The following is a 23,252-nucleotide window of genomic DNA, read 5'->3' as shown; positions in this document are numbered from 1 at the left end:
AACTTAAAATCCTTTTGATGGATTTGTATGAATTTTGGTAAAATACAAGTAGGTAGCTATTCTAACAGCTTTTTTAGTTATGCTACCCACAAACAAACGAACAAACAAACAAACAAACAGACAACACCGGAAAACATAACCTTCTGGAACTGATGTATTGGCAGCTATCCTTAATTTTCCAGTATATGTGCGAGTTGTCCCTGATCAACAAAAATCAGGGTATCCTGCCCTTGACTGGGATACTTCAATACTGTAAATCCAGTCGTCTTATTCAGTTCCCGGCTGGAGGTTTTAGCGGTGTCTTAATTTCTTCTCTCAAACATGGCTCACAAACATATCATGTCAGTACGCCATTTATGTCCATATTCTTGTAGTCATAGTTTTTTTTTAGCAGACTAGTTTAGCATTTATTGTATTGATTGCTTTGTCATTGTTGCCAAACATTGTACCATGTACAATTATCGAGCAATGAAGTTCATTCATTCAGACAGCAATCGAACCGGCTTGGCTCTGTGTTTATACAAGGACATTATACGTGTTTTATATAACAGTGATAATGACGCCAATTCCTAACCCCCTAAATCCTATACGGTGTTCTTGTCGCAGTCAAGATCTAAGCCTTTAATACAGAAATGAACAAGAGTCTTAGGACCCGAAATCTCCATGAAACTTTGTTTTTTATTCAGTGAAATAAAAGTTGAATTTACATACATGAATCACAAGGGGGGGCGCCCGTTACACCAGTTTATCTAGGCTAAGGTCTAGATAAACCGGTGTAACGGGCGCCCCTCCTTGATTAATAATATTGTTGTCTGTCGGTCTATCGGTTGGCAGCGAGACGAATCGAGCATCTGGACACACACACACACACACACACGCGCACACAAACACATACGCAAACACGTACACAGACACGCTCAAAACAATATCTCATAAAAATGAACTACGGACGATTTCTGACGGTTGTCGGGAGAGCCAGGAACACGGAGTTATTGAGCAACTTAATGTGAGTATTAAGTTCGAGTATGAGTGCGCGACGTAAATGTACAGTACTTGTGTTCAGATGTTTCCACGCCGAGCAGAAATTCTCCTGAAATCGATATTCAGGGTTTTCTTCACATAAAAAAGACAATTGAAAGTAGGTTGCTTTTTAGTCCAAGATAGGAAACCCAAATGATGACCTACCATTTTCATTGAAAGATGATTTAAAATGCTTGGAATATTTTGCTATAATTGGTCAAGCCAAGAAGGTTTTGCTTTGCATTTCTGCCGTTTGTGTGTGTGTGTGTGTGTGTGTGTGTGTGTGTGTGTGTGTGTGTGTGTGTGTGTGTCTGTGTGTGTGTGTGTGTGTCACGGTGTGTGTGTGTGTGCGCGCGCGTGTGTGTCACGGTGGGTATGTATGGACAGCACAACTGGAGAAGCTGTGGACGGGCGCTTATGGTATTTCATAGGTGAGTAAAAGTCGGAAAAAACGAAGGTCAAGTTCAATAATGGGTAACAATTGGGTAACAACATAGGAAATGCGCATTCCCGATATCATGAATATATGGTGGAGTGGTCACCGGAAAATCACCAAATAAACCCAAGGAGGGTTTCTCCTTGAAAAAAAAAAAACACAATTCACCACGAGAGCATCCTAGAGGCCATGCCAATAATGAAGTGTGTTACGCGCCGAAATGAGTCCTTCGAACCCTCCATACAATCAGTCGTAGTACAGTCACAATATGTTGAATCAGGCCATATAATATGTCCTCGTAACGATGACGGCCCAGAGAACCCCGTGTAGTTCACAAAATAACTAAGACTTCTACTATATTGACGGGTTACCACGTCAAAGTCTGCCCATAACTAAGATTTTCAGAGGTCTCCGCCATTGTTTTTTGGCTGAAATACGCACCACATGGGGGTTTCGTGGCACCCGGTTACAGGGTGAGGCGCATCTGTTTCCGGGTCACACTGGTTCATAATAGAAACGACTTGACAGTTTAGCGGGGATACTTGGCACAAATATGTGGGACTGTTTGGACGACAGTAATGCTTTTTCTGGCCAGCTGCGTGTCCAAGAAGACAAGAGGTTTGTGTAGACATTGTTCACAGTGTAAACATTTCTGTAACGTAACGTTAACGTTAGAACGTTTAGTTAGAACGTTAGAGTTTCGATACGATACATATGGGGAATCATACCATCTCTACGTACACATGTACACCTGTTGGGTGTTAGGACGAGTAATAATATGCTGTTATTCTTTTCGTTGCTATGTTTGCGGCATTTATGGAGAAAAAAAAAACACGTCACGCTCCTTAGTTGGGGAGGGGAGGGGGGCGATAAAATATTCTCGGTAGAGCCAGCCATGCCATGTGTAAGTTCGGGTGATTGTTGGTTAAATTCTATATGGTCAGGAGGCACTGAACTTGTAAATACACTAACATGGATGATATGCATGGTGTAGTTTTTATTTTTGAGAATGCTTCACTAACCATATAACTTTAATATAAAACATAATCTGTGTGTATATATTTTATTTGTTAGTTAATCCATGCGAAGAAACATAATTTTTACTACTTTTAGCCTGCAACTAGTGTGTCCGTGCACAATTTTGATTCAAAGGTTTTCATTTGAATACTAGTAACTTACCTTTATACAAATACATGTACATTCTTCGGGAAGGGAGACACTGGCAATTGTTGTTATGCCCATCTGAATAAATTTTTGTTGTTGAATACATTTTCAGAATGGGCATTTCAGGCCCTTTTCACTGTCCTTGATGCATCTACATACCCTGTCACCATAGCTGCCTGTTGATGTCTCGTGTGGGTAACACAAGGGTGCATCATATACTTGTGCATGTATTTTCTTGAACAACCAACAGAATTGAACAGAATACATAAATGTATCAATGTTTTATGACTATGCTTCTTTCTGAAATTAATGAAAACAGATATTAGTATGTTGATTTCCAGCCCTGCTGGATATTGATAATCCTATCAACCGTTCATTGCATGTTTACGTCTTCATACCTGATATATGTTACTCTCATGTTGCTTTATTACATTGTAGATAGATTTGATATGTCCCGATTTATGTATTTGCAGAGAATTGTATTAACTGTTGTAAAAATGATAGACTCCTCATATAGCAAAGTGCGACTCTGTATTTGAGAAAATGCGGATCCAACAGTCTGTATTGGAAGCCACAATTTTTGAATATTGTCATATCTATGCTGAACTCAGTAGATGATGCCGTTTCTTTGAAAACAACATGAATTTGATTATGTGTATAGAATACTAGATTGTCCTTTTGCTGCTTATTAGTTATACTACTCTATCTCACTACTGCTAGATACTAAATGAAAAATTACCCAGCTCTGTACATACCTGACGTGTGATTTTCCTTGTACATAGTAAGATGAGTGTAGGTTTCGATCATGTGTGTGGTTTCTGAACTTGATCAATTTGTATATCTATGCCAGCTACTATGTGCCTCCAAGGATTGCTGTGCACAGAATCTTCTAATCCTGACAGTACACTGTTTACAGAGTGTAGGTTCATGTAGAATATATAGTGAGTGCAGCAAGGCCATATAAACATTTTGCAGAATGCTTGCATCCTTCCTTTGTCCGGTGACGCAGGTTCCTACATAAGTCCCTTTCTTACCATAACTCATCAGTTTGTATTCCAATACCTTCCTCAATCACTTTGTGAAATAGACATGGATTCATCATTATTAGTATAGATCTTTTAGTTTTAGTGTAGTGGTGAAGACTGGATACAAATTGTAGATTCCATCTCAAGCTTCTGTGCAGAAGGCTACAATACCTTTTCCCTTTGTGTAATGAAGAAATTATTTCATTTTTAACCTACCTGTACGTACATGTAGAAAAGAAGATGAAGAATTTCCTATGTGCCGTAAGTTGTACTATGCAGGAAGTAGGAATTTGCAGAAAATATAGTCTATGCAATAGTCAGTAACAGTAGCATTGTGCGATAAAAAAGTATTTGTAAGAAGAATTTGGTGTTATTTCTATGTGCCTAAAGTTGAATTTTGAGAAAAGTCAGTGACTATAATCTAAAATTACAGGAAATATATTTGTATAGATTAGAGCAAGAGGACCTGAGTGAGTGAGTGAGTGAGTGAGTGAGTGAGTGAGTGAGTGAGTGAGTGAGTGAGTGAGTGAGAGTGAATATAACTGATAAACATGCATAAAGAATGCTGGAAATGGTCAAATGCTCGACCAGTAAAACAAACATCTGAGTCACACATATGTATATTGTTTTCACTGTCAAATTCACAGTAGGTACAAAATGGAATTGCATTCTTCATATAAGCACAATTGTCTGTGGCAGGAGGAGAAAGGAGTTGCTCCACAGGATTGTAGAATTTGGCTCTGGCCGTTTTATTGGCCAACACAGGTTTCAAATACCAGGGTCTTTAAACATTTGAAGTTGACTCTGATATTGCCCAATTGGTTATTGACATTCATCAGGTGAGGAAGATGATAAATCTATCCATATGTTGTATTATTCTGATATACTTTAAATGCATTTAATTTCACAGGTAGGGAGAAAAGGGAGTGTTCGCGGTAGTTTTAAGTTTGCAATGGAAACAATATTAGCGCTACAGTCATCGCGGGCAAAAGATTTCTCAGATTCCCACTGGCATTGGCAGCACACTCTCTTTCGATATCTTAATTCTACCCAGTGTCTACCCATTAAAATGACACACCTTTGGGACTACTGTTTTTACCTCTGTTGATTCGAATGACACCATTGAAACCACTTAATTTTCTCTGTGTGTGTCATTCCAATGACAGATGACACAGTTGGAAACTCAGCTTTCAGGGTGTGTCATTCCATTGACATAGGGGGGAACTCAGCTATACCAAGGGTGTGTCATTCCAATGACATAGGGGAAACCCAGCTATACCAATGGTGTATCATTTCAATAACATAGAGGAACCTCGGCTAAACCAAGGATGTGTCATTCCAATGGCGGGAAACAGCTATAACAAGAGTGTGCCATTCCAATGTCATAGGGAGAAACATAGCCGTGCCATTGGTGTATCATTCCAATGATATAGGGTGAAAACAAGGTATTCCAAGGCTGTGTCAGTCGAATGACACAGGGTGAAATATAGGTGTGATGAGGGTGTTTTATTCCAATGACACATGGTGAAATTCATGTATTCATGTGTCGTTTGAATGACATAGGGTTAAATTCAGCTGTTCCAAGGGCTTTCCAATGACAGAAGGTGCAATTTAGAAGTTCCAACTGTGTGTCATTCCAAAGACATAGTGTGCTCCAAGGGTGTTTCTTTCCAATAAGGCAGGAATGTTTTTAGAATTTTTCATTTCATTTACTTTACCAGCGAACACATGTGCACTCAAGTCTCTGGTCCTCTTTTTCAGGCTATAGCTATAGCTACTTTCGTGCCTTTAACATATTGCCTTAAAATAGTTACTAGCGTGTTCCTTTCCACGTGCATTCAGTGGCTCGAAACCCGCCTCCACTATCAGGCTATCGGTAACAGTTAGGTACGCGTTCTGCCGATGATGATCCTTGCTGCTCGGTATAGCAACCTGTTCAGTTATGGCAATTTAGTCATGTTGCAATTAATCAGCGTTGGCAACCAAGCAGTGATACAATTGTCCATGTATGGGCATATCATGCACAAACGGTTTCACTTTGGCACGGCATTATGCTTAAAGGCCAGCAAGGAGCTTCTTTGTAATCTTCTTGATATGAGTTCCACACAGTAGAGTCAAGAGTAACGCCGATGTACGTGAAGGAGTCTATCCGTTCGAAGTTGCTTACTCCATACTCCATATGTTATAGAAACAGTCTTTCCCATATGTCGCAATTTCTGAGGCAGACCAAAAACCGTAGATTGATTTGTCCGGATGTCATTCAGTATGATAACTTAATTTCTGTAAACCAGTTAGCTGCCCTTCTCATCTCCTCAGATACAGCTTCCTCATAATCACTTCTCGAGATTACCGAATGAACAGTGTCAAATGCATTTCTCAGATCGAGGAAAAGGACGGCCGTGCACGCTCTTACGGGTACTGCATGTCAACTTGATGTCCTCCACTACCTTCTAAACGGCTGTACCTGTGCTGTGGTGTTTTTTTTTTTAATTCTTTGGTGGGCCATGAGCTGACCACCACTGTTCATAAAGTGCTCTCGGATTTGTATATGGGTGAAATTCTTGCCATTTTCCAGTCACAATCCAATTTATCTACAGTACTCCAAGGCTGTGTGAATCCAATGTCATTTTAATGACACAGGGTGAAATTCAGTGCTTCCAAGGGTTTGTCATTCCATGACACTGTGTGGAATTTAGGTATCCTGAGGCTGTGCCATTCCGATCGGTGAAATGTTTGTATTCCAAGGGTGTGTCATTCCAGTGGCATAGGCGGAAACTCAGCTATTACAAAGGTGTGTCATTCCAATAACATAGGGGGAAACTGAGTTATCAGAAGGGTGCTGTGTCATTCCAATAGCATACGGATAAATCAGGAAGTGTGTCATTTCAAAGGTGGAAAATCAACACTACCAAGGGTGTGTCATTCCATTGAAATAGGGGGGAAATCAAGTGTACCAGGGATTTGTCATTACAGTGACATAGGGGGAAACTCGGCTATCACAAGGGTGTGTCATTCCTCGGGTCGTGTCAGTCCAATTTTAAAGAGACTAAGCTATCCTGAGGGTATGTCATTTTCTGTGTATGTGTATTTTTCTGCTTTTTAGCGGCGTCGCAAAATGACGACAGGTGAAGGCCCTATATGTACAGCGCAACGGTATAGCATAGCTACTGACGACTTTGACAGCACAGATAGATTAGAATATTAGGTGACTGTTACGTTAACGCGTTGAGAAAACTCCCCTTTCACCAGGTTTTAGAGAGAAAAGCGCTCCTAATGTAGTCTGTGTATCAGCCTTTTCAGCTTTCGTCCGCTCTCCAAGCTCTGCTACCGACCAAAAAAACTTGGGGAGCGGACAAAGGCTAAGAATGCTGGTACTCAGCTTACTCAAAATGACGGTGCACGTAGCACGTAGGAATTTACCTGGAAAGCTATGTGCAGCAGCATATATGCCAGGCCATCTCGCCCTGTGCCAGAATATGGTGAAGTCGCTTTTTTATATCTCAAATATAAAACATCGCATTTCCTTTAAACTTGGCTACCGGATTAAAGACGGCTTACTCAGTTATCATAGGAACTCCCAAAAGAGGACCGTCAATGGCCGTAGTGACCGTTAAATCTCTTAGATAAAAGCATAGATTTCTTGCACAACGTTCAGATGATAGATCAGATTCCCCCTATGCCATTGTGATGACATACCCTTGTTAAAGCTGAGTTTCGCCTATGTCATCAGAATGACAAACATTTGGTATTGCTGAGTTTCCCCCTAAATAATTGGAATGACTCACACTTGCTATAGCCGAGTTTCCCCTATACCATCGGAGTGGCACACACATGGCACAGCTAAGTTTCTCCCTATGTCATTGCAATGACACACCCTTGGTATAGCTGAGTCTTTGCCTATATCATTGGAATGACACACCCTTGGCATAGCTGGATTTCCCCTATGTCATTGAAATGACACACCCTTTGTATAGCTGAGTTTTCCCCTATGTCATTGTAATGATATAGCCGAGTTCCCCTTATGTCATTGGAATGACAAACTCTTTGTATAGCTGAGTTTTCTCCTATGTCATTGTAATGACACAGCCTTGGTTTTTGCCAATGTTGTGTCAAGGAGAATGACTTGGTGATCTGGATTACAAGTTTTAGATTAGATGTAACGTTAAGTTTCTCAACGATTCTGGTCAAAATACATAATGGTAGATCTTCTAAGGAGAATAACTCAACAAAAGGTACAACAGATTTTCATGTTATTTGGTACGCAGGTAGGTTGGACATAGACGTACACACTGAAGTGCAAATTATGCAAATTGGGACTGAATTTGCAGAAGTAATGAAGAAAATCTATACCTCCATTCTAGGCATGTTAGTAGCAAAACTGGGTCACACCCGTCACGTTAGTAGCAAACCTGGGTCACTTCTCCAGGGGCACGACAGGTGGTGGTCATACCATTGAGGGTTATAGAATGGCATTGGTAGGGAACTGGTTTCCAAGAAAACCACATATGAGAACCAAACAAGCACCCACTGGCACAAAAAAAAGCACAACTTGCAACGACAAGAACAATTCACTATGGCAAAAAAGACACCATTTGATAAAAACTAAATTTCATGAAGATTTCGCGTCGTAAGACTCTTATTAACGCATTGGGAAATGAAGCTACACCAAGGATGTGTCATAATTCTATGACATCGGGAGAAACTGAACTATCAGAAGGGTGTGTCATTTCAAAGACATAGGGGGAAACTCAACTATACCAAGGGTGTGTCATTCCAATAATATAGGGGGAAACTGAGCTATCAGAAGGGTGCTTTGTCATTCCAATTGCATACGGAGAAATCATGAAGTGGTCATTCTAATGACATACGTGGAAAATCAACAATACCAAGGGTGTGTCATTCCATCTCAAGACAAGCGATGGTACTGCCTTGGAGGAGGTAAAGGACTTTAAGTACCTGGGATCTAGGATGGAAAGCACAGAAAAGGACATAGCAGCAAGAAAAGCAGCAGCCTGGCAGGCTTGTAACAAGCTGAAGAAGGTTTGGAGATCAAACCTCTCTCGCAAGCTGAAAGTGAGGCTTTTCCTCTCGACGGTTGAAGCAGTCCTCTTGTATGGATGTGAAGCGTGGACAATCACTTCCAAGCTAGAAAAGCAGCTGGATGGATGCTACACAAGGCTCATGAGATCAGCACTAAACATCCACTGGTCACAACACATTACCAACAAGGACCTGTATGCTGGACTACCAAAACTGTCTGACAAGATCAGGACAAGGAGGTTAAAGTTCGCTGGACACTGCCTCAGAAGCAAAGAAGAAGTGGCTGACCTGGTTCTCTGGACTCCCAGGCATGGGAAAAGGAGGCCTGGAAGACCCGCAGCAACATACATTGACACCCTGAAGAAAGACACTGGCCTTGAAGTTGATAGTCTGCTCCAAGCGATGAGGGATAGAACCACATGGACTGCCATCACGACTCGAGACCGTCCAGTCTCGACATAAGCAAGCAAGTAAGCAAGTCATTCCATCGACATAGGGAGAAACTCAGCTATACCAAGGGTGTGTCGTTCCAATGACATAGGGGAAAACTCAGCTATATCAAGGGTTTGTCATTCCTCAGGTCGTGTCAGTCCAATACTAATGACAGGTGAAGACCAAGCTTTCATGAGAGTATGTCATTCTCTGTGTCGTGACACAAACGAGATTTGTATTATGTTTCTGCCTTTGAGCGGCGTCGCAAAATGACGACAGGTGAAGTCCCTATATACTTAAGCAGCGCAACGGTACCTGTAGTAATACTAGCCGTTTAATCTCTTAGATTGCAGCATAGACTCCTGATACACCCTTGGAAGAACACACCCTTGTTATAGCTGGATTTCCGCCTATGTCATTGGAACGACACACACTTTTGCTTGTTATAGCCGAGTTTCCACATATGTCTTTGGAAAGTTCACCCTTGGCACAGCTGAGTTTCCCCCTATGTCATTGGAATGACACACCCCTGGCAAAGCTAAGTTCTTGCCTATGTCATTGGAATGACGCACCCTTGGCACAGCTGAGTTTCCCCCTATGTCATGAGAATGACAGACCCTTGGTTAGCTGGATTTCCCCCTATGTCATGAGAATGACACACCCTTGGTATAGCTAAGTTTCCCCCTAAGTCATTGGAATGACACACCCTTGGCAAAGCTGAGTTCTTCCCTATGTCATTGGAATGACATTCCCTTGTTATAGCTGAGTTTTCACCTATGTCATTGGAAAGCACACCCTTGGCACAGCTGATTTCCCCCCTATGTCATTGCAATGACACACCCTTGGTTAGCTGGATTTCCCCCTATGTCATTGGAATGACACATCCTTGGTTAGCTGGATTTCCCCCTATGCCATGAGAATGACACACCCTTGGTATAGCTGAGTTTCCCCTTGTCATCGGAATAACACATCCTTAGTATAGCTGGATTACCCCCGATATCATCGGAATGACACACCATCGGAGTCTTTGCCTTATCATTGGAATGACGCACCCATGACACAGCTGAGATTTCCCCATATGTCATTGGAATGAAAGAACCTTGGTATAACTGGATATGCCCCTAAGTCATTGGAATGACACACCCTTGGTATAGCCGGACTTCCCCTATGTCATTGGAATGACACGCCCTTGGTATAGCTGAGTTTTTGCCTATGTCATTGGAATGACGCACCCGTGGTATACTAGTATCTGATTTTTTTGCCTACATTATTGGAATGACACACCTATGGCACAGCCTAGTTTCCCAATATGTCATTGGAATGACACTCCCTTAGTATAGCTTAGTTTCTTCCGATGTCATTGGAATGAGACACAATTGGTATAGCTGAGTTTCTCTTGTGTCATTAAAATGACACACCCTTAGGTCATCATAGAAGGCACAGTACACGATTCATTTTCTACTTTATCAAGGCTACACATGGTTGTTACCGTCCCAGAGTGACACACACTTACGATTAGGGCACACTCATATTACTGGAAGGACAGAATTACACGCCCTTGGGATACCTCAATTGCTACCTATGTCTATGATGATCCATCAAGTGTCAAGGACAATGATTTGGTGATCTGGATTATAAGTTTTGAATAACATGTAACGCTATTAGAGGGAGAATACAAAAGAATGGGGGTCAAAAACTCACTCAAAGTCCTTTATCTCAAGGATTCTGGTCAAAATACATAATGGTAAATCTTTTATATGTTTATATATGCTTCTAGTGAGTTCTACGCTTCATATTTATGTCGGCCAAACTTTCCTTATAGTGTTAGTTAACATTAGTTTCGCGATTAGAATGACTCGATTTGAAGTAGGTTTCATTTTGGTAATGAGTTAACCTTTGTTGACATATACAAAATTCACATACGGATCTCCAAACTGAAGGTACAATATCGGCGATCACTCGGCTGAATGTGCTTGGTGTTCTGTTTGTTTGGCTTTGGGTGCTTCCTTTGACCCGGAAGTAGACTGGATCATGATATACATCGGTCGTCTGGAAACCCCCATGCAGACCGTAAAACCTCGCCAAAATGAGTACTTAGAAGGTCAACTTTGAAGGAACAAATTTCGTGTTCAAATACTTTTTGAATTCTCAACTGACCTACACGAGGTTGTCAGACGTGTTGAGATCACAGGGACACATAAACCAGCCTGATTCAACGTATCGTGACTGTACTACGACTGATTGTATGGAGGGTTCGAAGGACTCATTTCGGCGCGTAACAAGTGTCGTCTACCGGCCATGTTGTTTCAATTTTCAAGTCTGGAAAGCGGGCTAACATTCCAATTATTTGATGCTTTTCACAAGACGGTTTGGAGAAGGGGCACCAAGGAATTCGGCTGTTGATATCGCTTTATGATGACTAGCCATGGTAGACATGACGTAACACAAACACTTAACGTTTAGCTTGTGTCTGAGGACACAGAAAAGAGAGAAACAGGGATTCCTTCAACTCCAACACCCCGAGCTAGGTATAGGTATACCGGAAAACATTTAATGACAGAACCAATGTCTGACTTGTATAGCTACATTTAATACGTTTCTGTACTGTTACAGATGTAAAGCTCCTGTCCCTTTCATATGAGATCACGATCTGCGTGACGTCACAGCAGAGATTAGACAATTCATGACGTCATAAATTGTAGGTTGCGTGTTTATCTGGTGATTTACAATGATTGATGACATAGAGAATTTGACACCTGTACAAACAAAACACTTTTCCCATTCGAAATCAACATTCAAGACCTTCTAAAGCACCTCTTATGGTTCTCAAAGAGGTGATAACCTCCTTGGGGCCTTGATTCTGAACCGGACCCCCCAACTTTTTTCCCAGAGGAGGAATTATGATGATTATCTTTTAAGGTGACCCAGTTTTGACCAATGAGAAAGCACCTTGCTGTTCCCGCCCATATATTAACCAATCAGCGGTGGTGATGACGTCGCGTCACATGTTAAGCACGCAGTAACAATATCTCGAGCAAGGGCACGGGAAGGTAAGGTATGTGTATCGCTCATTCGGTCGATTTCCTCACTTTAAACCCTATTGCATTTGTAATTTCTGCTTTAAGATGGAGACTAAGGATATACCCGTGCCGTTTGTTGGTGTATTGTGCGCTTGTACCACCCTTAATTGGGGGGAAATGCCCTTAAATGTCATAACAAACCGGCCGGGCATGGTTGACTGCCAACTTTGCAGTGCGTGTTCATCCACCATTTTCCCTCGCAATGTTTCGTCTCAAACCAGCCAACCTAGGAATCTTAGTTGACGATTTGTAGTAGACATGATGTGTGCCATATTAAAGAAGCTCCAGACGAGTTTCATAATTTCTGTGTCTTGAAACCGACGACCGCAGACGACCTTGCCAATGTAACGACCTGGGAGCCCGCCATAATTTTTTTCCCCAGCCTGCCTGCCTGCCATGTTGTCCCGCAGTCCAGCTGCTTTAACCTGTGTTCATGCTTCTTTTAACGTCACAGAATACTCGGGAGTTCATTACCGGCCAATGTCCCGGGTTTTCGTTACGTAAGTAAATTGTCACATCCGGGGGTCGGGCCAATGTTTGCACCTGGCGATAAAGGTCAAAGGTTGTACAGTAATAATACCAAGCAGATGTTGGGAGGCAAAATCGTTTCATTTTTCTTGCTCCCCGTTTATGTCACAAACCTAAGTTAGGGAGTCATATCTGCTGTCTCCATGTTCTAGTTCTAGTTCATAGTCTACAAACGCCCTGATAGGGATATCACGTAGACAGAAGAGGCGCAACTGCAGTGTCCGGGTTACATGTGGGATGACAGGAGCCTGCTCTTGAAGGTGTCCAGTGAGGGGCTGTCGTAGTAGAGCTAGAAGAATAACGTGGGGGGATATATTGAATGTACAGTGTTGTATTTGTGTCATGATATAGGCCATGTTGATTTGATTATATGGATCAAGCCTGAAGGCGTGTGCATCAATCTTTGTTTCCAAAAAAAGTTTTCGGCCAATATACTGTTAATCTAAAACCAGTTGCAAAATGCAAAATTAGAAAATACGCCATTTTTGTTCAACCTCTGACGCATTTTGCATTGAAATCAATGTTGTGTTTTTGTGGAAGGGTATGACGTAAATAGAATACAGCACGGTGCATTCCACATCATGCTCGGTCCCAGGCCTCCCGCGGACTGGCATCTCGTGTGATACGGAATGCATCTTGTTGTACTGTCTACTCATATGAAAACTTTAAGGGGATTATAGATATGTGTCTTGTCCCAGCTGCAGCCAAGTGACATTTTGTAAGATGAATTTCCTTTTTTAGTCTTCAGAAAAAAATCCCAAGATTGGCCCTGGTGACTATGGCCAGCAGCAGCAGCAGCTATGTGAATGGGAACAGAAACTGTCATGGCGACAACCCGCAAGTCAAGCGCGCCAAGTGGGTCGTCCCCTCGTCCCGAATGGCGAAGAACACCCACAATCCCATCCGGCAGATCGTGGACAACATGAAGATCGAACCCAATCCCGAGAAGAAAATGATCGCTCTTTCTATCGGTATTTTATTCTATTCTATACTAGCTTAATATGCAAAAACTATTGTGCTTCTTTTACCCAGTCTCGGATAAGATACATTGAAGAATTTTCGTGGAATTTACAAGCATTTGAAATATGTTGTTACCAACACCAGAACCAAACTTCATTCATAAACGTTTTTGAAGAAGGTGTTTTGAACATACACTGACTTCATGGTTTGGTCAAATTCCAGGTGATCCGACTGTATTTGGGAACCTGGAGCCTCCCCGTGAGATAGAAGAAGCCGTCATTGACTGTATCCACACAAGGAAGTACAACGGCTATGCTCCGTCCATCGGTACGTTCTCAAGTTTGGTGTTGTAACCATGGTAGTGAAATATGGCAAGACTAAAACTGTAGATTGGCAAGATTGAAACTTGAACTACAGGTTGGAATAATGCATTTGTGTTCTTAACGTGATTGTCATGGGATCACTAGGATGATTAATGTGATTAAGCGAGAGGCGAGCCCAGGCGGCATGTCGCACCAGTGGAGGTCAAGGGTCACTTCCTTCAGAGAAATTCCCTACGATTGGTCCAACTGACAAATCCTAACATGACTTGATCCGGCCCGCTGACCCAATAACTTGAATAAGACAGCCAGGGGGTAGGGGCAGTCTGGGAGAGAGCACAGAGCTTGAAAGACGTAGACTTGCCAACAGGAATTTAAGTTGTGAAGCTTATTGTTCGTTGCATTCTTGGCTGGGCAATTTTCTGACAGTGATATGCAGTATAAGATACAGGATAGGATGTTTCTTCATCAGTAAATTGTATGTCTTTTCACAGGCTACGAAAGTGCCAGAGCAGCCATCGCAAAATATTACACCTGTCCTGAAGCACCGCTCGAAGCCAAAGTAAGCAAACTCTAGATTTAAACTAAATCTTTTTGTAGTATTATTTTAGGAAACTCTTGCTTCAGTCTTGCAAACAATTTCCTGTTTGAGGGTTCTCTGTTGCTTGACTCACATCCTCAGGAAGCTATTGAGCCAACTGGTCCACCTAAGGCTGTTAACATTGTTTCCAATAACACTTCTGGAAAAATAAGGGTTGGTAGGTTTTTGAAGATTTCAAGTGTGTCAACAGACTGAACAAAGAAGTACAGTGTTTACTCCACATTCTTACATTCTTCCACTGTTCAAAGCCTTTTTTTCTTAACAGAAAACATCTATATTGTTAAAGGCACATAAAGCCTTAAAATTACAGCAAATCCTATTGTTGTAAAGTTGCAACGTGATTGTGTAGAATTGGATGTCCTTACTTGCTATCATTAGGCCACACCAATTTTATTTCTTGGTAAACGGAATTTTTGAAAAATGGAAGATTGGAAAATCAACATGAAAGTTTGTACTTTGGTGCACACAGTTTTAGGGAGTGAACAGGGTCAGGTGCAAGTTTTCACCCCAGCCTTCTGCTATAATGATGTCCTCATGCTAAGATTTAAAAAAACAAATCTGTTAACCAAGAAGTTAAATTGGTGTGGTCTTACTGTAATAGATAGCCAACATCATTACTTTGTGTTGCTCCCTGTATATTAAAGGTTTCTTTCCTAAAGTGTTCCATTTGTTTTTTTGTTGTTGACAGGATGTGATATTCGGCAGTGGGTGTTCCGGTGCCCTGGACCTGTGTATCTCTGTACTGGCTAACCCTGGACAGAACATTCTGGTCCCCAGACCTGGCTTCTCTCTCTACAAGACACTAGCAGAGTCCATCGGGGTCGAGATTAGACACTACAATTTACTGGTAAGTATGGTAGTGTAGTAGTTAGGGATGTGTACCTAAACGTAACATTAGGTACTGATACTGAATTTTATGTCATACATGGGCCATGAAAATGATTCGGGTGATCCAGACCTGGTGGTATCTCGGGTTATCACATGGGCTTCTACTTTTATCACATGGGCTTCCATAGAATATTTAGAATACATGTTGAGTGCGCCGAGTGCGCCGCTGTCGGAAATTTGAATACTGGATTCGGGTGTTGGTATTGCGACTGTTACAATTTTTTGTTTGAGGATGCCAACTTTTCTCAACTTCTGGCGCATTTTTGCATTGAAATGTGTGTTTTCTTAGGTGAGTATGACATAAATGATATACAACACGGTGTATTCCGTATCACCCATGGTATCTTTTCTGGGTGGCAGAATTATGTACCTTGGTGGAATTATGTTAGAGAGTTAATGAATATTGTTTCTTCCCAGCCTGAGCGTGGCTGGGAGATTGACTTGGACCACCTGCAGTCATTGGTGAACGAGGACACAGCAGCCATTGTGGTGAACAACCCGTCCAACCCTTGTGGGTCCGTCTTTACCAAAGAACACATTCAGGACATTCTACATGGTCTGTACAAAAAGCCACTTTCCTCTTGATATCACAACCCATAAATTCTAGAAAAAGAGGGGCTTTCGTCTTCCACTGCCTCCAAAAAAGAAGTCAAACCCAGCTTGTCTAGATATAGTCAACACTAGTGTTAGATAGTCTATTGTTACAACAGTGTCAGTCACAGTTCACTGTCACATGTATGTTTTTGCCTATATTTCTACAATGTAGCTACAATTAGCCCTCAGGCATGAACTTGCAATAATAGCCTCCTTCGTAGACTGCGTATAACAGCGGTGTGTATATTTGGGGGTGGGGATATAAAGGCGGTCGTCCCTCGGCTACATAACTCCGTTGACAGCAAAAGTCCCTTGCCGGCATTAGAGAACCTTGGCCGGTGAAAGAAATCGCGTCAACACCCCACCCCCATTATATACGCTCCAGTTATAGGAAGTCTGCAAAGGAGGCTACAATAAAACTTCTGTTAAAAAGATTACTCATAATGTAACTATAACAGTGATAGCTAAAAGTAATTTGATGAAGATAGCCCTGGAAGAAATCATTTGTTCTAGCTTTATTGTTTGTTTTTAGATTGCTAAGGACAACTTTCCTCCAGTAGAAAAAAATGATCCAATGAAAACAATGTCTAGTTTCTGTGTTTGTTGACAATTTATCTCCTTGCAGTTGCTGAGAGACTCAGAATGCCTATTGTGGCAGATGAGATCTATGCAGATATGGTAAGATTTGTCTTAAACTTCCCTTACAACGTATATGTTGTAGTGGTGTATCTTGTCGTATGTATAACTGTCTTGGGATAATTTTTGTCCAGTGTACAATGCTGCAATGGAAAATTTCTCATCAAATATTCTTGAAATCATTTCCATTCTCCTATTCAGATCCTCACATGGCCTATACAATATGCCTTGGGGGAGGCTCTGCTAAACCGGAAGGTTTCCACTTTTGTTGTGGGCATGGCCACTAACAAGCTGTCAGCGAAACAGAGACTTGCTCAAATGTTTTCTCTGGGCAAAGCCACGCCCACGAGCCCAGTTTAGCAGAGCCTTTAGCAGAATAGGCTGTGAGCAAGGCTGCGAATAGCATGATTCCAACTTCTGTCAATACTGAGTGATTACGTATGCTGTTGTTCTTCCAGGTGTTTTCTGGACACAGCTTTCATTTCATGGCCTCCCTCACCACCGAGGTGCCTATCCTGTCATGTGGTGGGATCGCAAAAAGGTAGGTACAAATGCCACCTCAAAATTATCAGTAAACCAGTAGGTACCAGCTATGTAAGGCCAGACTGTAAGGTTTTTTCCATTCACGCCAGGAAGGAACCATACTTTTTTTAAGTGTGGTGGGTTCTTTAATGTGCTCTAGGTGTTGTCAAACACGGGACCTCCGGCTTTACGTGCCATTGGAGAGGACATACTTAACCAAAACTAGGCAGTCATTTTCACCTGAGTCAAGTGGGGGAATAGGTGTAAAGTGCCTTTTCCTAGGGCACAACATTGGGGCCTTCTAGGGATTCAAACCCAGGACCTGTAGATTCTAAGTGAACAACCCAAACCACAAGATTACTGTGCCGCCTTGCTATGCTCTCCATGTACTCACTGTTTTTGATTGTGTTCGTGCGCAGATATGTCGTCCCAGGCTGGCGACTAGGCTGGGTGCTCATCAATGACCGACATGGGGCCTTTGAAGCAGAGGTAAGGAAATACAATCATGTGATTTGTTCTAGTAACCAACACAAGATAAAGCACTCCGCCTGTCAGCTTCAGTTTAAACTGCAGATTACAAGTTTGTACATTACTGTAAATGCATTTAAGTTCACATGGTTTTAATTTTGCGCTATCGAGAGAATGGAGTGTTGGTGGTGGTTTTGAGGTCGCGGTTGAAACAATAGTAGCCCTACAGAAACACCGGCAAAAATGGTTTTAAGTTTGCAGGAAAGAGCTTACTGTGAAAACTGCAAACATAAAATCAATGCCAACATTTCTGCATTTACAGTAGACTACAGGAAAGATTGACTAAACTGAAGCTCTTCTATGCTGTAAATGACAGTTTCGCTTCTCTTCATATCAGGTCCGTAACGGCTTACAGAGACTGTCCCAAAGGATCCTGGGTCCCAACACGCTGATCCAAGCCGCCATGCCGCGGATCCTGGAGGACACGCCTCAGTCCTTCTACGAGGGGATCATGGCTCACGTGCAGGTCAGGAGAGCTGACACTCTTTCAGCTATTTTTCTTCATCATCATCATAATAAATTATGCTAGGATTCCTCATGTAGCTATAGCTTTGTTTAACTTGTAGTCAGACCAATTGGAGAAGAAAGTCAATGTCAGGGTTGCCAAGCAGTACTGAAAAAGATCTGTTAAGAGCTATATATGGGGAGCATGTTGAAGACAAGTGAGGAATGAAATATAACGCTGTGATCTGGTCTTGTAGTTTGCTGTGTTGGTGCAAATTTGACAATGTTGCTTTGTCTTGTCCAGACACCAAGGCATAATGGGGGATACCCTAACTCGAGACTTTTTGCGCTTCTTCACAAGTTGCTTGAAAATGGTTAGGTTTTGATAAATGAAATTTTGACACATTGATATAAATAACATATTTGAGCAAGAAATGCATAGCCTGAGTACTGGCCTCCGTAGTGACCACTGGCTCAAAAAAAATTGCTTGCTAAAAACAGTTAGCAAGCAATTTTTTGTGAGCCAGCGGTCACTACGGAGGCCAGTACTCAGGCTAAGAAATGCATCCAGAATCTAAGCAAACTTTTGCACTCTGCTTTACAACTGATAAAACATGAGTTTTCGTGAACTTGCCTTCAATTTTATATGCTATGCTAGACATGCCATCCTAACTTGAGGCACTTTTGTATTAATGCAAATGACAGCTGTGTGCATGTACTAGGTTTCTCAACTAACACAATGTACTTATGCATAATAAGCTCAGAAAAGAAATTCTGTCTCAAGTTAGGGCACGTCTCGAGATAGGGCATCTCCCTTAATAATCCTGGAAGAGGCAGAACTAGGGGTGCACCAGTATTCAAGTCTATGATCACTTTCAAATGCATGCCACATGAGTTATATACTTAGATTGGTGTTGTTTTTAGCAAAACCCTAGGATACAAAGCATTAGGCAATTGCTTATTTACCACTGCAGACTTGTTGCAATGGATAAAATGATTGCGTTGAAATACGTTGAAATATTTTGAGAAAAATATGCATGCAAAAAATTTATTTACCTATACATTGTAACAAATGTCTATTTTTCAGTTACAAAATTATAATTCTATGTGAAGATTATTTCAATGGGAATTTCCTTTGCATAGACAAGCTTGGCAACCCTGAATGTCCAAAAAGAACTTCTAACTGGAAGACTGGTACTAACATTTCCCCCTTGACTTCACCTATTGCATTGTGGTGGTTTGCATTCTGTATGTTCCCTACACCTATATCTTCTCTGCCCAGAGACGCTCCAACAAGCACCCTTCTCTCTCGGCAAACCGCCGCTCTGGCCGGGGTCTCGGCGCGTCGTCGGCAGGCAGTGGATAGTGGTGGTTGGCTAGTCACCGTAATACGAATTTGTTAATTGTGTTGTCTCCCTTCCTTGTTCCCTCCTCCCCGAACTGTTCAAACGCAGATAGGTCTTAAGCACAGTGAAGATATTCTGCCTCTTGCGTTCTAGACCATTCACTTGTGTTAGGGTGCAGTCCAGCTAATTGTCATATTAGTTGCAAAGTAATATTGTCTTCATTATATGTTATATGGTCTACATTATACGATCAATGTACAGAGTTGTAGATGGCCACACTATACATTATTTGTTCAATGTATTTGTTCAATGTATACATATGAAGAGGAATTGTAAGAGCACAAAATTGCACTTTCAAATAAGCCAAGCCTTTTCTTTTTTTACAATAGGAAATGTTTTGATGCAGTGAAGCTGTATGATTTGTAGTCATAACTCTCTCCCTTCTCTGTTATTTGTGTTGACAGAGGAATGCAGAGCTGTTCTTCAACGGAGTGTCCAAGATCCCAGGGCTAACTCCCATCATGCCTTGTGGTGCTATGTACATGATGGTAGGTCAGAGTTCAACTCATTTGACTGTTTCTCCCTTGTATTGAGGTTGTAAAACACAGTATTTCTCCGCGACCCCCGGGTGCAAATGAAATTCTTGAAGGCAGGGTACGGTACAAAAAGTCGCATGTGATGGGATTCAAGTGTGAACTGTGTTGTATGATATAGGAATATGTCAGCTTTGAGACTGTATGAACTGAATTGTGTAGTTTTTCTAGTCTGTGTATAATTATAAATGCACCTTCTTACACAACTGCCTTTTCAGGGTGAGCTGCCGTTTAAAAAAAGGCATCAAAAGCCGATACACTGATGGAATTTGTTAATTTTTAAATATTTTGTAGGTTGTACCTTAAACTATTTCTCTACTGCGCCCTACTGTAATTTTTGCCAGGTCAAAGCCAGTCACTTTGTAGTCCTTAACTATAGAAATCCCCATTGGCCGATAACTGTGTTCTGCTACCTTCAAAGTTGAAGATTTCTTGATTCTCACTTGTTACTTCTTTTTAACAGTGCAATCATGAAAACTACAGTAGTGCATTTTTTTTCTATCCAACGTCACAGGTGGGGATTGACATAGACAAGTTCCCAGCATTCACCAGTGATGTGGAGTTCACACAACGTCTGGTCTCCGAGCAGTCTGTCTTCTGTCTCCCGGCCTCGGTAACTTCCCAGACTATTTCTACATTTTAACAACTTCCCAGACTATAGTCAGACGTTTCAGACAGCATCCGCTATCTTTCGTCAGTGACTAAAGAAAGATCTGGTAGAACTAGGTTTTATACCAAAACTCTGTAAAGATATGTTAATGAAGTGAAGACAATTTCAGATGGTCAATAGGATAGCAACTTAAGACAAGGTTGTATGCTAATCAAGTTAAAGTAATCTTCCTGCCCCTACAGTGTTTCCAGTACCCAGACTTCTTCCGTGTCGTCCTGACCCTTCCGGAGGAGATGGTCAGCGAAGCCTGCGAGCGAATCCAAGAATTCTGCGCCCAACACTACATGGAGGAAATCGCTGCAAACGGGGCACTTTGAAGACAGCTGCCTCATCATTCTTCTTGTGGAGGATTCATTTGTTGCTTTTACAGCAATTTAGACCAAAAAAAGCCACACATATGGAAAGGCTAATTTCTTTGTGTTGCAGTGACAAGAAGTTGGGTTGAATTTTGTGTTCTGCTGTGTTGACAAGGTCTTACAGGATATCTAAGGCCACACCATTTTAATTTCTTGGTTATCGGAATTTAAAAAAAATGCTAGATTGGAAAATCAACAGGAAAACAGAATCTCAGAGTAAAGTCTGTACTTTTGTGCACACAATTTCAGGGAGTGAACAGGGTCAGGTGCAAGTTTTCACCCCAGCCTTCTGTTTTCATGATTTTTTTTTGTGCTAAAATTTATGAAAAAATCCGTTAACCAAGAAATTAAATTGGTGTGGCCTAATGAGTTCAAATAAGCTACACTGCTGCTTTGCATTTATAATGTACAAAATGTACATTTTCAATGTGAATAGAAAAATGGACAACTATCACAATACTAGTAGTTGTATCCTGCCATCATGTTCATTGGAAAATGGTTTTGATGGTATCATATTGTCAATATAGTAAAACATAGTAATGTAATATGCTCTGCTGCAGAAGTGATATATATATTTTGAAATATTTTATTGTTCAGAAAATACTTGCAAGGCCATTGTCAGAATGACTATAGTCAAATTCCCTTGCTCAAAGTATGACTCTTCGTAGCTATTTTATTTTCCTCAGATCGAGATAACTTAAACAGTGAAACTTATAGGTATAGAGCCTTACCTATGATCAGACAACATGTACAGTAATATAACTGTTGATATGAACTGTCTTCGTAGTGTAAATACCATACACTATAATCATGTGCATTAACAAAGGGCCAGTACATGTTCTGTAAATAATTAGTTCACATGTGAGTAGTATGGAAAGTTTAAATCAGTCTACCAGTGACCAAAAGAGAGATACCTGCGATACTTACGTAGACTTTAAACTCCTTCTTTGTACAGACTTCAAACTGTGTGTACAATAAAGCATTGTGATAGATGCTCGCTAAAGGTTTGCAGAATTTCTGTACTCACAAGGAGCTTTAACATCCAAACATACAATGCTAAGGTCAAAGGTCGATGGTGACATGTTTTTTTGACCTTGGTCCAAGTACAACAACCACAGTGTGGTAAATTAACTGCCCAAAGGGCTGACAAGTGATTGGCCCAGGGACTAATGTCTTCTCAGTCATTCTGTTTTAAAACTTACAAAACTGTGCACATGCTGATTTTGTTCTGGAGTGATATTCTCTTGTAGCTCATTTCAAGGAGGTTTTATATATATATATATATGCTCATTTGAATGAGACCCAGATTAAAGCTCTGGCCAATAATGGTTACTTTATTGATAAAAGTAAGCATTGAGAAGGAAACATGCTATCTAGGCATTTGTAGCATGTTTGGGTGGCCATATGATACAGCTGTCTTTGATCATGAGGCATGGGACAAAATCTCTCTCTGTATACCACAATGTATACCGCATGTAGAGTTAGAAGTAATGTGTTTGTTGCAATGAGTTGGCAAGGTTTTTAACTTTATGTTCGTACCTAAAATTCTGCTAAGCTTTGCAGCTGCTATGCATAGTTTGTTTTAGTATTTCCTGACTAATTTTCTGTTCATCCTTGTTGCCTGTTGGTTTTAGTGTGATGTGACAAACAACTGTATGTAGTAGTTCACAGGTGTAGGACAAGCTTATGAGGTCTTGCTAGTTTCAGAAATAAGATTTTTGCTCAAAAGAGAATGTAACGACTGGCGTAGGAATAATAACTGGTTAGTAACTATGTTTACGGTGAATGCATTGTAATCTAACCTGCTGTCTAGGGTTACAAAAAATAAATTACAGAAGTGTGATGTTGGAACCGTTTATAGTTATTCATTGTCTTCTTCCTCTTTTTAAAGTAGATATTTGAAAGGTGATGGATTCAATAATACATCATTTGTTATAACTAACGGTATTCTGAAACAGCAGACCCACCAAATTATAATGCAAATGCAACAAGAGTTCCGCGACCTCATATATCCATGAACTATTCTGTTTATGCAAATGACTTACACATTTACATTATGCTTGGTCATA

At 41.1% G+C, this 23,252-nt stretch overlaps 1 protein-coding gene and 1 long non-coding RNA gene across 7 annotated transcripts; both read left to right on the top strand.

Moving 5' to 3' along the window:
• The first annotated feature begins 871 nt into the window (after nt 1–871).
• LOC136438640 (tyrosine aminotransferase-like) lies at nt 872–23,034 on the top strand. Of its 6 annotated transcripts, none has more exons than XM_066433540.1 (14): nt 12,094–12,172; nt 12,652–12,697; nt 13,467–13,696; nt 13,908–14,012; nt 14,500–14,567; nt 15,295–15,453; nt 15,912–16,050; nt 16,714–16,766; nt 17,183–17,265; nt 17,666–17,735; nt 18,112–18,240; nt 20,029–20,112; nt 20,672–20,770; nt 21,010–23,034. In XM_066433540.1, exons 2-14 carry the CDS (start codon nt 12,678–12,680, stop codon nt 21,142–21,144), a joined length of 1,374 nt encoding a protein of 457 aa, XP_066289637.1. In that variant the 5' UTR covers nt 12,094–12,172; nt 12,652–12,677; the 3' UTR covers nt 21,145–23,034. The 6 variants fall into 6 exon arrangements, with proteins under 6 accessions (XP_066289640.1, XP_066289636.1, XP_066289638.1 ...); XM_066433544.1 differs by having other exon boundaries at nt 12,096–12,167; XM_066433539.1 differs by lacking the exons at nt 12,094–12,172; nt 12,652–12,697 and adding an exon at nt 873–1,006.
• Nucleotides 1,662–3,599, top strand: LOC136438642 (uncharacterized). The gene is made up of 2 exons (XR_010756457.1): nt 1,662–2,074; nt 2,733–3,599. It is a non-coding gene; the product is annotated as an uncharacterized lncRNA (long non-coding RNA).
• Nucleotides 23,035–23,252: the final 218 nt, after the last annotated feature.

The sequence above is a fragment of the Branchiostoma lanceolatum genome, chromosome 7 (genome assembly GCF_035083965.1).
Source record: "Branchiostoma lanceolatum isolate klBraLanc5 chromosome 7, klBraLanc5.hap2, whole genome shotgun sequence".
In the NCBI taxonomy this organism is placed as follows: Eukaryota; Metazoa; Chordata; class Leptocardii; order Amphioxiformes; family Branchiostomatidae; genus Branchiostoma; species Branchiostoma lanceolatum.
Note: the sequence above shows the minus strand (reverse complement) of the source record. Positions and strands in the feature narration are given on the sequence as shown.

Excerpts from the sequence above, each read along its gene's own strand:
- LOC136438640 (XM_066433539.1), top strand. The coding sequence starts at position 939 with ATGAACTACGGACGATTTCTGACGGTTGTCGGGAGAGCCAGGAACACG. Across the intron at positions 14,568-15,294 it reads AAGCACCGCTCGAAGCCAAA|GATGTGATATTCGGCAGTGG; the intron begins GTAAGCAAACTC and ends TGTTGTTGACAG. Across the intron at positions 16,051-16,713 it reads CATTCAGGACATTCTACATG|TTGCTGAGAGACTCAGAATG; the intron begins GTCTGTACAAAA and ends ATCTCCTTGCAG.